A 16690-nucleotide genomic window follows, 5' to 3' on the forward strand; every position below is an offset into this window, starting at 1 on the left:
GTCAGGATCTCTCAGATTATGAAGAGCAGTTTACCAATATTCCTGGAGAGAAAAGTATAAAACGGCTGTATCTTACCGGTACTAACCTATGAGGCAGAAACGTGAAGGCTAACGAAAAGGGTTCAGCTTAAGATAAGGGCATTGCAGAGCGGCCATGGAAAAAAAATTATAGGCGTAACAATAAGAGACCGGAAGCGGGCAGAGTGCGTGAGAGCACAAATGCGGGTTAAAGACATTCTAGTTGAAATCAAGATTAAGAAATGGACTTGGGCAGGGCATGTTATGCGAAAGCAAGGTAACCTGTGATCTTTAAGGGTAACGGAGTGGATTCTAAGAGAAACTAAGCGTAACAGGGGGCAGCAGAAAGTTAATGGTTTAGGGGGTTAAACCTCCCAAAGCGACTCAGGTTATGACGGACGCCGTATTGAATGGTCTTCGGAAATTTCGAGCATCTGGGGTCCTTTGAGGTGCACTGACATCGCTCAGTACACGGGCCACTTGAATTCAGTCGCCGAAACCGGAAAGTTAGGTGAGTGGACGACATTCAAAAGTTTGCGGGGATATGGTGGTCGCAGCTGGCAAAGGCCAGAATTTTTTGAAGAGACTTCGTGGATGCATTTTCTCTCCAGTAGGCGTATTCAGGCTGATAGTGATGATAATGAAACCAAAGCGCTATCATGTGTCGTGCTGATACTCTTTTACTTTGCTGATCAATTTATTTTTTTCGCCTCGAATTTATACGCTGTTTGCCCAATAATAATGCTTCCAGTGCTTTGAAACTGCAATTTTATCACTTCTATAAAAATACGCAGGTATTCAATCACGCTCCGCTGAAGTCTCTGTTTTTGTTGCGATCGATTGTGATTTCCGGCAGTCATCATGTGGACTAGTGAGCATGCGTATTATAAATATGGCACTTGAGAGCAACGAAGAAGTGTTCTGGACAAGTCTTCATGTTTATTTTCGGGCTCTGCGCTCATTCTATTGTGCGCCGCATAACATAGAGATATTTTGTGTTCCTTCGAGCATGCAGCTTTCCAAGTATCAATACCTATGCAGAAGCTTCTATGTCGGTATACCAAAACGACTCTATTTTAGGGGCGATAATATGGTGTCGTTTAAAAACTGCCTTGTAATCTTCTCAGGTCCGCTGCAGGCATTTAGGCGAAAGATCAGTGTTGAAAAAATTATTGTTCCAAACAAAGTACCTTTTGCAACTCGCCGTTATACCATCAGCCTTATTTATTGTTCTTTGAACCCTCAACTATTTTATGTGAGTACGCAGAGGCAGCACATAACACAGCGTTTTTTTCCTTTATTTATCATGACATGTAAGCAGGGCCGTCGTATACGTACCTCAGTGTGTTGAGTACGTGGTGCAAAAATGGCAGGCAAGTATCTTGACATAGTCGTGGCGCATTCCACCCTCTCAAGGCAGCGTCTCATCATAGAGCAACTTAACCAAACTCACACACTTGGTACCTCGAACAATGCCTACAGGCGTCATGGCCACCGTCACTTCGTCACAGATCGGAGGCGCGAAACACACACGGTGCTGTTCACCATCGAAAGCAGTCTGTGCAGGAACATGAACCGTCACTGAAAGGCACTCTGCTGGCGTCCAGTCTACGTGATTGACGCGTATTCGCCAGCACACCGAACGCTCGTCGCTTCGTAGGCGCTTGGGTACTTCTTCCCTGCAGAGTCAAATCAACGTGCTTTGGATCAAACTCATGTACCCCGACAGCATTCAGGAACGAACAACCTAGTCGCTTTGGAATGAGGGCTTTGTCAGACAGATCTCGACGGTTTCTACAGATAGAAAAATTTCTAATCAGTCAAGAGCACAAGGAATCAGAATAATAATTCTTCATAGGCATTTTTTTTGCGTAATTTGTTCATCTCAGTGAGGTGACGAAAATGACGACATCATCCCCCAGCAGCACCTGTATCGTTAGGAGAACCAGGAGCAATGCATCGTGTGCAAGAAAAAACTTTATACACTAGACGAATGTAACTATTATTGTTTTTCCCCTGATATTATCTGCTTTCTAAATTTGTTGACTATATCCTGTTTCATACGAGACATTTCAGTTTGGTGCAGTACAAATGGCTCATAATGAGTGTTTGTGCCAATATAGCATTAGGATTATAAAGTTACTAACGAGCGAGTTTTTCTCAGAAAAAGAAATCAGAAATGCTGCATAATTTCTTTAACCGGTGAGGTGAGAACATAAGCTGATAAGTAAAGTTGGTGGATCATAATTATTTCGCAACCTTACGAAGTGCTCCACTTATTATACGCACAGGAACGGATCGTGTCGTCTCTGGTGGCGTCGAGATCCCAGGACGAGAACTTGTCTAGAGGCACAATGAGCGCTTGCGGAATGGCGCCACCACACTCTTCGTCCAGCAGGTCTTCAGCGTCGTTCTCACTACCGGAGCTCCTGTCAAGATCAATCACGCTCTGTCAGCCGGCTTTAATTTTATCTCACAGAAATTACTGAAAAATATCAAAACTTACGAAAATTGAATTTTGTTTTGTTATCAGACAGCCAAATAATCGAAAAGGAATAAAAACCGTGTAGGCGTTCACATTACAGCTCTAATGTGACAGCTGTATTTGATGAACTGCTGAACCAATTTTATTCCTGCCCCAGAAAAACACCTTGAAAGCAGTCCAATGCCTTAAAAAGAATATCATGCGTTACAGAACGCATTTAGACTTTGTACTGCCAGCACGGTGTGCAAATTTTGTCTTCACGTGTGAGAACTCTTCACGATCATTGATATTCGCCTCGGTCGAGAACGCCATATTTTTGTGTGTGGCGGAAAATCCCGCTTTAATGGCTCCTATTCTCACACTATTCATATTCTTTCATTCTTCCACCAATTATTATGGAAGGCACTTCCACTACTTCCGCTCGCATCCAGTTCCCGTTACGCGCGCCTACCTTACTCTCATCGTATCAGCATCTCAAGCAGCGGTGCCGATGGCAACGAGCGTGGGTGGACTGGCCCGCCTCACACCGTGGGTCTTTTACCGAATGACGGTTGCAAGTCAAGCAGAGACAGAGCTCACAAAGAACCACTGCTCTTTAATATTTCCAGTCGCAATACTTCCCATATAGCAGACGCATTAAAATTCGATGGTCTGATTAGGCCAAAACTCTGAGGTTACGCAAATTTAAACCTTTTTGCTGCATTATGATGGGCTCTTCAGCGCTGCTCAAGAACTGAACATAGTACGAGACATAAAACTATCAGGGCGTCGTCGATACCTAACAGCCAAACTTATGGGCGGCTCGATAGTTTCTTTGCCTCCGCGATGTGTCCACACCGAATAGCCAGTTTCCAACTCAGACTTTTGTAACTGGTATAATTAAAGCACTTAGTGCAGAAGTGATGGAATGGGTACTTAGCCCTCCATTTCTAACGTCTACGTGCTGCACGGACAGTGCTAATTGATTGCAGTCAGATATTCAGACAATTATACTTTCTGAGCCTCGAAAGTCTCTAGGCTCAATAGACATTTTTGTTTCCCTTAAGCTACTGGCCTGCATATACTATTCTGAAGTTTTTTTTTCAAGGCAACCACGGCTAAAAAGAACAAAATTTGGATTTAATTACAGCGAGTACTTTTTTAAGCATAGGCACGGTAAAGCTGTGAGCGGTTGTGCAGGTATTTTCGTTTCAGTGATTAGAATTCGGAGAGAAGTTTATCGGTCACTAGGCACATTTTGGCTTGACTAAACTTGCGTCGGATTATATGCTCCTGCGAGAAAACTCAAAAGTGGAAATAATTTGTGTTTTGTCTAATTTTACTTGCTATATTTTAAATAAATTGATGGAAAAAGTGCATCTCTTTTTGTATCGTCATTAGAGCTACATTCAAATGCAATTCGCCTCACCTTTCACACTGTGTCAACGAACATTGTGTTGGTTTTATGTTGGTTACACTGGCTGCTTCCTGCGCCTAATGACTGAAGGGGATCAGGACCTGTTGCTTATTCCTGTTCAATCTAGGCTAATAGCGTTTTGATTGTAGCTGGCCGTTGTGAGAGAACTGTATATAGGCCACACTCAGGTACGAAGCGGAAAATAATATTCACGGACGATCGATGTGATTGGTGCAGAGGGCAATGCGTCTGCAAGGGGGCTCAGATTTCATGAGGGCGTTGATTGGTATAGCTCTTAATATGCTGTCACGCAAACTGGCGTGCTTGTCAGGCATTTGTAACAACATCTGTGGACAGCTGCTCCGACTAGTGCCACAGTGCGAGTGGCTGGGAGTCTATAACGCGAGGAAAACGGCCCCTCGTCATGTTTTCAAAAATTTTAAATCATTTGGGCTTTGTGTCATTTGTTAACATGAGATCTCAAGTTAGATCGCTCGCTCAAGGAAGTGACATCAAGTGAAGACTTCAAACCGGATACTGCTCGAAGTTGGGCTGGCAGGTGCCAGCGACCGCATGCTGTTGTGTTCGAACTGCATCGCACATGGTTGAAAGCTTATGAAGATGAAGATTTTCAAAGCGGAGCGCTAGAGGCTGCGCAGGTGGCCTAAAGCAATTGCAAGCAAAGCTGATTTGTTCGCGCCTCCAGGGCTTTGAAGCCCTTTCGAAGTTATAAGTATCGTGAGTCATTTTTCTGCTCTACGCTGTGTTAGACATACATTGAAAACTGCGTTTTCGTTCACATAACTGCTCGAATGCTAACGCACTAATATACTATTAACCACTAAAATTACTTGCTGTGAAAAGGAAGTATATAAGAAAATACTAATTGCTATGGTTTGAGTTTTTTCTATGGTCCGCCTCGACATTTTACGCCGTGCATGAGCCCTGATTACATGCGTCGAAATTATTTTTCACTTACCTGTCACCATCTTCCCTCCACGGCGTTCTCTGAACTTTGGGATTCGATATGTGGAACGGCGAGTTTCTGTAGATTTTTTCTTGCCCTGCACACATACAGGTTTTATTTTATTTTTTTAGAGAATGTATTATCTCTCTATAAATGAAACAAAATCAACATATAATTATTGTGAGTATGTGTTGTGCATTTCACATAACGTTGGTGAATGTCAGTACGTCTGGCTAAAGTACTGATGTAACTTTATGAAAGAGACCGTGCGAGCGTGTGGCAGATAGCCTAGAACCATACTTAAGGTTATACTGGGCAGCCGCTTTAAGAAATCAAGCGGAAGGAGGTGCGATCCTCCACTCCCAAAAAGCAGTTCAGGCAGCTTTACATTTTCCACTACGTTGCGAAACGCGGTCTCTGCGTATCGCCATAAGTAGGGTTGGAGATTAACTGCAACGCGATCTAACGTTCGGTTTCATTAAACTGCCTACACCACATAAAAATTGTCTGCAATTTCAGTGAGAATCCACAACTGCCCAGGCTGGCATTATCTGGACTGGCATATTCGTGAGACTATTTTCTGGCACGCAGGAAAGTAAAAAGAAAGTAATTCTAGAGTACAATGAGTAATAAACGCAATAAAAAAAACTCCGTTGAAAGAAAACATGTGTCCGAAGACTCACACTTTATGTGTAATGTTATAGCAGTGGCAAAAGGTCAGCGTGCAAATTGTAGTACTCTCTTCGATTTAAAAGTCAATATACCAAACACGCAGACACAATCCTAGCTTCTGGTACGTACCTGCTTTTTCGTAAACTTCCATGCACGTCACCAGTTCCTCTTGAGTTGGCTCCCACATTTCTAGCTGCAACACAGAAGAGAGGTACAAAGCATAGCGTGAAAAGACGTGCGGCATACAATTACAACTCGTAATTTTTAAACATACGTATAAACATTATTTTATCGTAGCTTCTATTTAATCAAATTACACGCTTTCGAGCTCTTGAAATGAAGAAGGATAGATAGCTGAGCGAGTTGGTAATACTTCATTGTGGGTGGTAGAGTGCGAAAACATACGAAAGGACAAAGAAAGAGACACCACAGACGAGCGCTGTCTGTGAGCAAGGTGCTGTCTATGAGCAAAAAGCTGTCTCTGAGTGAGAAACCTACAGTGCCTTTAAAAAGGACCCTGTTCGGGGTGAAGAGTAGCATTTTTCTTAGCGAACGGTATGGACTGTGCACTGTTTCTCATATTTTATGGTGCTGAACTGGAATTTCCAGCCTACGTGACGAAATCAGGAGCAGAACTATGGAAGCTTTCCTTTGGCACAAAATAACTGCTCAGGACAGTCTTTCACAATGTATTCAAGTTAATTGATGCAGTCAGGCGCCAGGTATTGAAAGCCCTCACAAATTATGCAGCATTCTAGTACGTGAGTAACTTTGACAGTTTTAGAGCTGGTTTAGTGCCACCAAATCGTGATTTCACTTCAGCACAAAAAGACGCTGCCAGAAAGTACTATATGCGTCTCATCAGGTGATCAATTTATAGATATAGGTTTCTGTGGCATTGTTTAAATAATAAAAAAGCATTTTGCTCCTGGCTTCGCCTGCCGTCGTCCAAATTGTACGAATAAGTGTCTTAGAAAAGGAATCCATTAGAATGGCATAAACTTTAGGAGGATTGCTTAAGCTTGCTCCACTACGCCCTATGGCAAGGACCTCGCAATGTTTTCCACCGAGCTTGCCCAATGATACAGAGCCCACTTTTTAGGTGGCGAATATAAGCATCGAACAAACCGAGCAGGTGGTTCATCAGTGCGCTGTCATCATTAAGCACTAATTAAAAATGGTTGCGCAGATGCTCTTGAACAGCTGACTTTTGGTGTGATTTGTACTTGGAAAAGGATCTCAACTCGGCCGCGACGGCTGCGTTTCGATGGAGGCGAAATGCAAAGTCGCCCATGTACTGTGCGGTGTCAGCGCACGTTAAAGATCCCTGGGTTAACGATTCCGAACTCTCCACTATGGCACCTCTTTCTCTCGTTCTTCTTCCACTCCCACCTTCCTCCTTTCTCTTACAGCGTGGTTCGGGTGTCCACAAAGATCTGAGACAATTACGGCGCCATTTTCTTTCCCCAAGAACTAATTTTCAATTTTTCATTTTTGGCCGTGTGTTGTTCCTGTAGTAAAGAGATGTTTCCCCAACGGGACGTTGTAGTCGGTAGCATATATTACAACGCGGATTCTTGAAGAGGGAATTTAATCCCAATCAAGAAATGAATTATAAATTTGCTTCTGCACTAAAATTGAAACAGTATTGAAGTTGGTATGTATTTAAAGAGAATTTATTGAGAAAATCAAAACGTAAGCTTGCGCCACGTTCATGGGGAGCAGTCATGAACTCCGACACTAGCACAAGGTTTGCTCTAATAATGCTTTGGCCTTTGCATAGACTGGTGGCAGCAGGTGGCGCTGGGAGTGTCACAGAGGTACCGGTTGCTTGTGGCCACGCGTGTTTTTAACGCGATAGCGTGTAGGCTTCCATTGAGTGGACAACCCGGCGGGGCCAGTGCCAGCCGATTGCAAGACCATGCGGATTGGTCAATAAGACCATACGGTGAGAGACGGACTTCATATGTGATTAAAACATCGCTTAAATCATAAATATTAGGCTGCGACATGATGCAAGCGTCGTTATAACGTGTTAGATTGCAAACAAATTAACAGCACCGGAAGGAAAACTCGGATGACAATCGAACAATTGCCCCTTCGATCTCAATTCAAACGCGCTACCCGTAGGACAGCGAGGCACGTCCATTCGAATTGATTAAAGGGAGGCCTTGTGTGCCTTATGGACGTCCCTGTCTGCGAAATGGTATGCGGAAGGAATCTCAGGCCGCTGAAGGGCTTCATTTAGGCTATCGCGTCGCACCTGTGAGGTGGAGCTCAAATGTACCCTGAGTTTTTGAAGTGCGCAATTCGTTAGCAAAACCTGTACATAAAATTGCATGTTTAGTGCAGATCTTCCTGACACGACCTCAATGTAGCCCACAGCCATGTGGGCTGCACGGCTGCTCAGCACACCGCTTTCTCACCGTGTAGTGCAAGTTTCGAGTGCAACGCAGCCCATTGTGCAGTTGTCACGTGCTCGGAAGCCAAGCCCACATTGCCATGAGCCACGCTTCACTCTCGTGCCCTTTATTCCACCGTAAAAATGATTCCAGGTAAAGTATAGAAAGCGGCTGCCATTCACAACTGGCAGCTTTATGAGCCTTACGTCAATCAAACAATATTTCAAAAGCAATTAAAAATTGTCAAATTAAATTAAAAATGTTGGTATGTAAAAAATAATGAAAAAACTAAATATTTGCTTCCTCAAATGTCTCCATATTGGGCCTCGCTAGCCCATTCCACTCCAGAAGGAAAAAGATGCGGGAACCATCCCAAGAACGCAGAGGCCTTAGGGTTGGGATGACGACATCAGTTTAACACAACCCGTCCCTCAATGCGTCCAGCCGTATAGTAAGCCCATAATGATAAGCCCAAGTAATGAGCCCACTAACAAGAGCGCTGTTTCAATGTTTCAATAGAAACCGTAAAAGCACTCACTCCTAACGTGCTTTGAGTGCTATGGCGCACTCTACATCCACATAAAGGCCGTTGTCGTAGCTTCAGTCTCAAAACTCGTGACGCTCCCGCCCGTGTCTAACCCGCCGCGGAGTGAACTTTTTGCAATATTTCAATATTTTCAATATTTTTTCAATATTTTCAATTTTTTCAATATTTTGCAGGCGCCCCTAAAATTCGATACAAACTCAAGATGCAAAAGAGAGAAGCAGTGGTGGTTTGTGTATTGACCTACTCTCTTGACGGGATAGGGCACGTCGTAAGTGCGGTTTTTGGGATCTTCAGCCCCGCCTGCGTCACGGTTCCCGGCCATGTTGTTGCATTGGCCAGTCCCGGCGCCTGTCGCCGCACCTCCGCGATTGTGGGTGGCATATGGCGCTGGGTAGTAGACTGGCTCTCTTGCCTGCGACTCGTGCGACACGGCCAGCATCAGGTCGCCTTTGCTGGCGTCGCAGCACTCTGCTACCACCATGCCTGCGTTAACAGGTCGAGAGGCGTAGACGGAATTAGAGCATTGCAATCGACGCTACCGGGGCACTAAGTCATGAATTAAGTTTGGGAAATTTGAACTGATACAACTAGACTTTCTTCTCCGCGGAGTAACAATCTAGTGCTTGGAAGTCAGGCGTACAGTTGCGTCCTACCCGGCCACGTTACTGAAGCGTGACACATTTAAGCAACGGTACGGTGCAGCACAGTACACCTTCCATGGTTGTTTATGCGGGCTCGGAGGCTGTGCACTTGCTCCCGGATGGGACACTACTTTGAGGGTATGATTGCAGTTAGAATCACTGCGGTGTATTGAAGGAATCTTGTACTGCCTGCAGTATTTGATGCGTGTTCGATTTCATGCAAGCTGGGGTGCATTTAACTATGCCCCTGTGCCTTCGTGCCAGTAGATTGTGGCACTTATTGCCGGATGATAAAATGATTGCATATGCCATCCATTCTATGTGAGCATGACTTGAGCAATAAAAAAAATACGACGGCCCTGAATGCACTAAAAACACGAGTACCGTCACCGATGCGCTGACGTGGGTCGTAGTTCCTTCTTCGGAGCACGACGCACACGACGCCAACAACGATGACCAGAACAACAATAGCGCTGACAATAGGGACTGTCACTGTCAGATGCCGGTAGAAGGCAACCTGGGGGTCCAGAAGCTCGTAGCTACGGGAGGGAAGTTCTGCACGAAAAGACAGGTAATATCCATTTTTAATGGGATTGATTCAGAGGAATTAATGAAGCTAACAAGTGTGTCCGGCGATTCGTAATCAGTGTGGAGCAGTCTCTCGCACCACAAACATTGCGAATAGCTTAATATTACTCTAAACGCCACTTACCGACGAACGAAAGCAGCACGAAATAAAATAACAGTGTTCACTGACGTTTCTAACTTGTAAGTTTGTGCAGAAAACTGCGGATTGACTCTTCAGCAAGTGCAGAAGAATGCTACACACTCGCCGCGTTTTTTTAAGTCTTCCTCAAACCCGTCGGTAAAAAATTTGTTGACACCTGAACAGTTGACTTATAAGCTATTAGAGCCATGTCTTGAGTGAAACTCTTCCTGAGGCGCCTAGCCGCCATGTACGGTGTGATAAATTGGCGACAAATGTGCCGAATATACTGAGCGAAGGAAGATTTCTTCAGCATATTTATGCGATGAATGCCGATTACGCACGTACCTCCCGTGAGCGTAAGCGTTGCAAAGCTGAGCTCCACTTCTGTGGAGCCCGCGTCATTGTGAGCGGACATGAGCAGAGTGTACCAGGAGCCCGGGACGAGGTCGGCGAGTTGCACGAGCTGCTGCTGCGGCACCACGTTGTTGGAGTGCAGCGTCCACTCGGACGACGAAGCCGGCGACGAGGGCCGTGCCTCTGGCCGGTACTGAACCACAAAGTACGACACCGGGCAGCCGCCGCTCTCCCACGCGTCCAGGTGCAGAACCACAAATGTTGAGTTGATTTCAAAAAGGCGGCTCGGCTCTGGCTCCAAGGGACCTAGGAGAAGGCATTTCGCGGGCACGCGACACAGGTTATGGTGTAGGAATCTTTTCGGAAAAACGCAAGCTTAACTAATTTACACTAGTACTATGGCCTTGCAAGGGCCTGCTGGCGCTTAGAATATTTAATGCAACAATGAGCATTTACATCTCAAATTTTTAATTTTCTTCAGAAAAATGTTTAGGCCAGTTTATAATTACGTCACGTTTACTTTCTAAATTATACTCGTCCCTAATTTTCGACACTTCCGTAGTTCAAGCACGTCTTCGACCTTATATTTCACGCTGGAAATCCGCACGATAAATATTAGCTATAGGCTGCCGGGTGGAGCACTTCTGTACTGGTAGCAACGCTTCTCATGTCGCCATGTTAGGCCTGCTACCGTAGACTAAATCTACTGAAGAACCCACTAAGTCTGTACTTGGCTCTTTACGCCGTATGTAGCTTGAGACCTGCCTATAAATGTGCCCACGAGTTTTAAGCGTCTGTTTCAGACTCCAGTTCATCCTCTTTTTATGCTCTTTATTGAGCGTTCTCTTGTTGAAGAAAGGGGTTAGCTGTTCGCCTTTGACCGTCGTCTTTGATGTTGTCGCCGTTGCGTTCGCTCTTTCTTGCATCTCGCCGGCTAATACCAAAAAGGATCTGCATATAGTATCTACGCTCAGATTACCCTTAGCGCTCTTGTATGAATGCTAGCGTTGTCCACCACTGACTGGCCGTATGGGTTCACCGACAGAAAGGGCAGAACTCACGCCCTCCATTGGTCCGCACACTAAGCGTCTCTCCTTGGGGTCCTTTGCCGGCGCGGTTGGCAGCGCGAATGTAGAGAAGATACTCCGTGCCGCAGCGCAGGTCTGTAAGGGTGAAGGCCCGGCGATCGTGTGGCACCGACACCTCGTGCCACTCGTTGCTGGCGCTTCCTTCGGTTTTGTAGTAAAGAGAGTAGCCTGCGAATTGAGGGGGGTACCCCGGAGGAAAGGTCACGGTTCGGCGGACAATGCGAGTCTCTCAAACATGCGCTAACATTAGTAGCCTTTAATGAATAGACTTCTCCTTCAGCCTCCCACTTCAACCTTTGGATGCATACAAATGCACAAGTGGAAAGCCTAGGATGTTAACAAATATGTTTATAAGCGATTTTTTCGGTCTAAAAATTTAATTGATGTAAGCAGGATTTGGTTTGATCATAGAAGGTTAGGATAGGGTTAATTGGAGAGACATGGGAGAGGCCTTTGCCCTGCAGTGGGTGTAGTAGGGCTGATGATGATGATGATGAAGCAGGATTTATTAGATGTAGAAATAACATGAAAAATTCGCCAAGACAGAGGCTAGTCTGTGAATTTTTAGTCATCCCATAGGTTTCATGATTGGGGCTGTGGTGGCAACGCTATGTAATTTTGTAGGCCATTAACCGAACGATACGGTGTCTGTTTTAGATTCTAAGATAAATAATACAACTGCCTTGAGAAATTGGCGATTACGAGTCTATTACTTGTGAAAAAGTGTACAGTGCATTTTGGGTAATTTATGCTGATTTACGGTACACTAGTTGCCCACAAAAGATACGATCATGAAAATTTTTAAGCAATAAATAAAGGTTTCCGTCACCCTACCACATTCCATAGCAAAGACTCTCTATAGCGGCGATGATTTTTTTGTGAATGAAAAGCTTGCAAGAACTTCAAACGAGAACAGGCTTCAAAGACAGCAAGATCGGAAAGGTTTCACTAAACCACATTAACCAATAGGTGTTCATAAATAGCTAAATATGAACAGAAAATTTTGTAGCAAATTCATTTATCTTTTAATGGAAACTGTTTAACCGAACCGTTCGTTGCACAAAAAAGAACTTCCACCAAAAATTTCTCTTTAACTATGCGAAAGTATAAGACGTCACCGTCTTAATCCAATATCTGGGGCTCAATGTCTGGGATTCATTCAATAGGACAAATGTCTTTCATTCCCATGTCTGGATAATGTTTTTATAACATTGTTGAGTTTTTTTTGAGACATAGAGAGGAGCTTACTCTGCTGCAAAACGGTTCTTACTTTAGAAAAGCACTAAGTCAGGAAGACGTGAAACCTTATTTGCGTCGCTATGACAGACATTGATATTTTGATTTTTAAAACATCGCTTTTATCCCGTGGGCACCTGATAAACTCAGGAGTGAAAGGGCCACCATTGAGCACGAAAAAAAAAGCGAAACCGTTTAATGCATTCCTCTGATACTATGCATTCTGTTATGCGAAACAACTTCTTCTATTAACCTCAACCTCTTCATTTTACCGTACCTCATTTCCGGAACAAGCATTGCCTAATACACGTAAGAACAAACTGTTTTTACAATCTTTCTGTACTTCATGCTTTCTCCTAATAAACGCAAGCAAGGAGCGCGAAGTGAAAATTAAATAATCCAAAACTTGAACGCGTGCTGAAAGTTCCCGAGAATTACCATATAGTGTACTGCTCTGATAAGTCGCTATGAAATGCAAAAAAATAAATAAAGTAAAACCTATCTTCCTATCCTAGCGAGTAACTTTATCCCGTTTCTGCCCACAAACAAAGCACAAAAAGATTAACTTTTTTTCGAATGGATTGCATTCTGTACTGGATTAAAGCTGGTAACTTAGATTAGTATAATGATGTTCTTAAGTGCGTGAGTGCATGTAAGCAGAACATAATGTCTGAACATAACTGTCAGAGCATATCCTATGCGAGGTCTTAAATTTGTTTGGAGTCTGGCTCAAAGCGTGAGCGAAACAGTTCTTTCATGGTAGTAAGGAGATTTTTTCACGTGAATACAAGAACATATAACGGCAAAGTACGCCTAAAAGAATAAAACGTACACCCATATCATGAGACCGGTCGAATTGTCTGGCTTCTTATACTTTTGCGCAGATTTACAATGAAGATTTAAAAGCGTCTCAACGTTTTCCAAATTAGCATCGAGGCAAATTTTATAACGAAGTTCGAAGGATTGGCTCAGAACTTGCATCACCGATCATTTTCTGAACTGCTTGCATTTCTGTTAAAAACTGTCTGTTTTGAGTTTTGAAATATTCTTCTCCGAAACTTTTCAGCCAGAAAGCGCATAATCCGTTTTTCTAGAGCCCGCTCAGGCGGAGTAATTAGATTTTGAGCATAATAATTCGTAACGGAATTCAATTAGCTCATTTTTTTTATGTACAGCGAATTCGCGTTTGCTTATGGAGCATGAGGAGAGACTACAATCAGTGCACCCTTGAAAGGACTGTTTGTGTAAGTAATCCTCACTATCTCGTAATAAACCGAGAACAGACGAATTACCAAGAACAACCGACGAAAGCATGTGTTTTTTTTTTTTAGGGTTGGGGGTCAGCCAAGGACATTTATTTGTTAATTGCTGCTTCCGGCAATACACTGTGCGTGCCCTCAGGAGGATCGATCGCAGAATATTTACGTGAACAATGAAGAAGAACAAAAAGATCTTGCATTTATTTGGCCCTATAGAGTTTTAGTATCTTCTATAACAAGTCTCAGGAGCTAAGTGATAGTCGCTTCAATGCGCGAGTTACGTTAATGCCCCACCAAATTTAAGGGCCAAAAACATAAATGTATTTCTGTATATCCACAACTCTGTCGTTTAACCAAAATAATTGCGAAATTCTGCGTCTATGGCAACCTCTGTAGAAATAGCGATAGCAGATTTTGTAAGCATGTGTGTACATTCGCTAGGATGTACATTGCACAACACATTCCGCACACTGGAGCGCTCGCCAGCGTAATATATTTCGAGTCTATGCAAGCATCCTTTGCTGCGCGTCCTAAGAGAACCCCGCATCTCTCCTCCCCCTCACGTTCGTAGTAGAAAAATTTGTCTTCAAAAGCGCGAACGACAAAAGGAATGACCCTGAAAACGCCAAACTTGCAGTTAGACTAGCAGAAGCCCTTCTGGCAACCTCATAAAAGTCTGGACACATTCGCCACGTTCAACGAACTGGAAGCGAATTTGAATTTTGCTATGTTGAGTTCCCAAACTCCTGCGCAAGCCAACATAGAAGACTACAACGAATGGCCTTCTGTGATGAAAAGAAGCTATAGATATACCTCTGCTTTCTGCTACAAATACCAGCCTGATCGACCGCTCATTGTTCAAAAACATTTCTAATTGCCGCCGACCGAAGTCATTACGTATGAGGGAGAGGGCAACCTGCTTAAGGGGCTACCAAGATACGCACAAATCCTGGTCCGAACCTTCTGAAAACTACGGGCTTATTTTCTCCTCTGAGATCTTAAGCTGTGTAAGACGATCCTGGCTGAAATACTTCTACCATCACCGCAAATCCGCAGCACCTTCCTTTGCAGACAATAAGCGTTACACGTACTGGCTGCGCAAGAGAAAGCTTGCATAACTCACAATGGTATCTCTTGGGTAAAGTGTATAGACTAGGCAAGTTCCTCGCTACAGGACATTTTGGCCGCCTCTCCAAGTTGGCCGAAATGCTCGGACCTCGCATACACCGAGCAGAGAACGATTTATACCGGGAGCCCACAGCAAGAAAATCGACGTCTACCTTGACAAGTGTGTCAACGCTATTGCCACAAACCCATGTAGGGGCCGAGGCAAGGAAGCGATTTATACGTTTCTAAAAATACGGTTTAAACGAGTCCCTTGAACTGGTGCGACTATCCATTGCTAAAATTACAATAGCATTTAGGAAATGGCAGAAGTACAGACAAGCCGAAATAAACTGTGTTATGCGTTTAGTTTTATATAGAAATTGCAACTGCCTAATCAAAATTGTTGGACTGTAGTGCCACGGGCAAAGATGAAACAGCAAAAGCAGATGCATGGCAGCCGTTTTCCGTTTCTTACCAGTGATGGGGGCTTCCTGTAGGTGCTCGTTCTCCCAGTTGACGGATATTGACCTGGGCGTGGTGCCGCCTATCCGCAAATGTGGAGCGCTCGGTGGATCTGCAACAGTGGTCCATACAGGGAGCGTTAACATAAAGAGGCATGCAGACGTGCAAAAAGAAAAGAAAAATATCAAAGAGGAAAGCATAAGGAAATGCAACGCATCAATGAGATGAAAGGAAGAAAAGGAAGAGCTCAAAGGAGACGCGCTATAGAGATGGCTTCGTAGACAGAGACGGAGTGTTCAGGCAACGACAGCAATATCGTGCCGGCGAGCGTGTGGGCAGTTAGTTTGGGGCGTTCTTAATAGAGGTTTTGCCGAAGCACACCATTGATGGTGTAGGGCGGGCAGTGTTGTGGACGGATTAATGTATGGCTCGGCTTCGCCACGCCCTTCCGTTGATGATGAAGGAACTCTCCGCAGAGAGGTGAGCGAGAGCTCTAATAAAAGCTTGATGGAGGAGAGAATCAAGAAAGATAGTGGGGTATGGAATCCTGCGGAAATCCGGAATAGATGACCGCTGTCCACAAGCGCGGTCAACAGCGCGCTTATTGAAGTTTCCGTGTTCATGACGAGCACGAGAAATAAACGTATTCATCTTCGTCGATGTCATCACGCAGGCTATGAAGTTAGAGTAATTGACTCTGGGATTTTTCGAGTATGATGAGTAGTAAGAAGGTTGAATGGGTACTCTCGAACAAGGATGAACGAGCTTCAAACAAGCTTTCGCAGAGGAAGGACCAAGGGTTTCTCTTGGACATGAACCAAACTTTATTACCAAGGAACACCGGCGGTTATAATCCCAACCACTGAAATTGGTCTCTTGCGCAAAGAATTCATTAAAAAATTTCGCTTTTGAAACTTGCGAACCGAATCACACGAAATAAATCTAGTGAGCGGTTAACAATCCTCTGTGTTCAATGTGTTAGCCAATTTGTGTGGAGCATTTTTTTTTCTGTAGCTTGTGCTTGGCAGACACATTCAGGATCTTTTTCTTTTTGTATTAAGCATTGGCTAACAAATTTACTAAATTCAGATTATGCTTATAGCTTCTCACTGCCCAGCTAAGTTAGATTACAAAGTAGATGCCTATTGTCTAGCTGTGATTTCATGCTGAACTCACTCCGGCAAACTTTTCTAAATGTCAAATTACATCATGACGGAATATTTTTTCAGATGTCTTTAAGCGTGGCCTAATAACCCTTCCAAGAAACCAAGACTTGTCAAACCTGCAGCTCAGGGAAAAAACATGGCATTTCCCTTACATAAGAAATCTGCTGCAAAGCCACGTTTG

The 16690-nt window shown here is 44.0% G+C and overlaps 1 protein-coding gene across 2 annotated transcripts in view; it reads right to left on the reverse strand.

The window, feature by feature from the left end:
• Window positions 1-1232: 1232 nt before the first annotated feature.
• Window positions 1233-16690, reverse strand: part of LOC144128603 (cell adhesion molecule Dscam1-like) — a 239036-nt gene continuing 223578 nt past the window's right edge. Inside the window, exons 19-27 of one of the 2 annotated variants that reach the window (XM_077662134.1) lie at window positions 15357-15455; window positions 11253-11447; window positions 10183-10497; window positions 9513-9683; window positions 8732-8970; window positions 5668-5731; window positions 4879-4963; window positions 2308-2447; window positions 1233-1697 (exon numbers count right to left, since the gene is read on the reverse strand). In XM_077662134.1, the coding sequence (XP_077518260.1) occupies window positions 1627-1697; window positions 2308-2447; window positions 4879-4963; window positions 5668-5731; window positions 8732-8970; window positions 9513-9683; window positions 10183-10497; window positions 11253-11447; window positions 15357-15455 (1379 nt within the window). In that variant the 3' untranslated portion in view covers window positions 1233-1626. Of the gene's footprint in view, window positions 1698-2307; window positions 2448-4878; window positions 4964-5667; window positions 5732-8727; window positions 8971-9512; window positions 9684-10182; window positions 10498-11252; window positions 11448-15356; window positions 15456-16690 lie in introns of both variants that reach the window. The other variant, XR_013313807.1, reaches the window with a different exon arrangement.

The sequence above is a fragment of the Amblyomma americanum genome, chromosome 4, assembly GCF_052857255.1.
Source record: "Amblyomma americanum isolate KBUSLIRL-KWMA chromosome 4, ASM5285725v1, whole genome shotgun sequence".
NCBI lineage: Eukaryota > Metazoa > Arthropoda > Arachnida > Ixodida > Ixodidae > Amblyomma > Amblyomma americanum.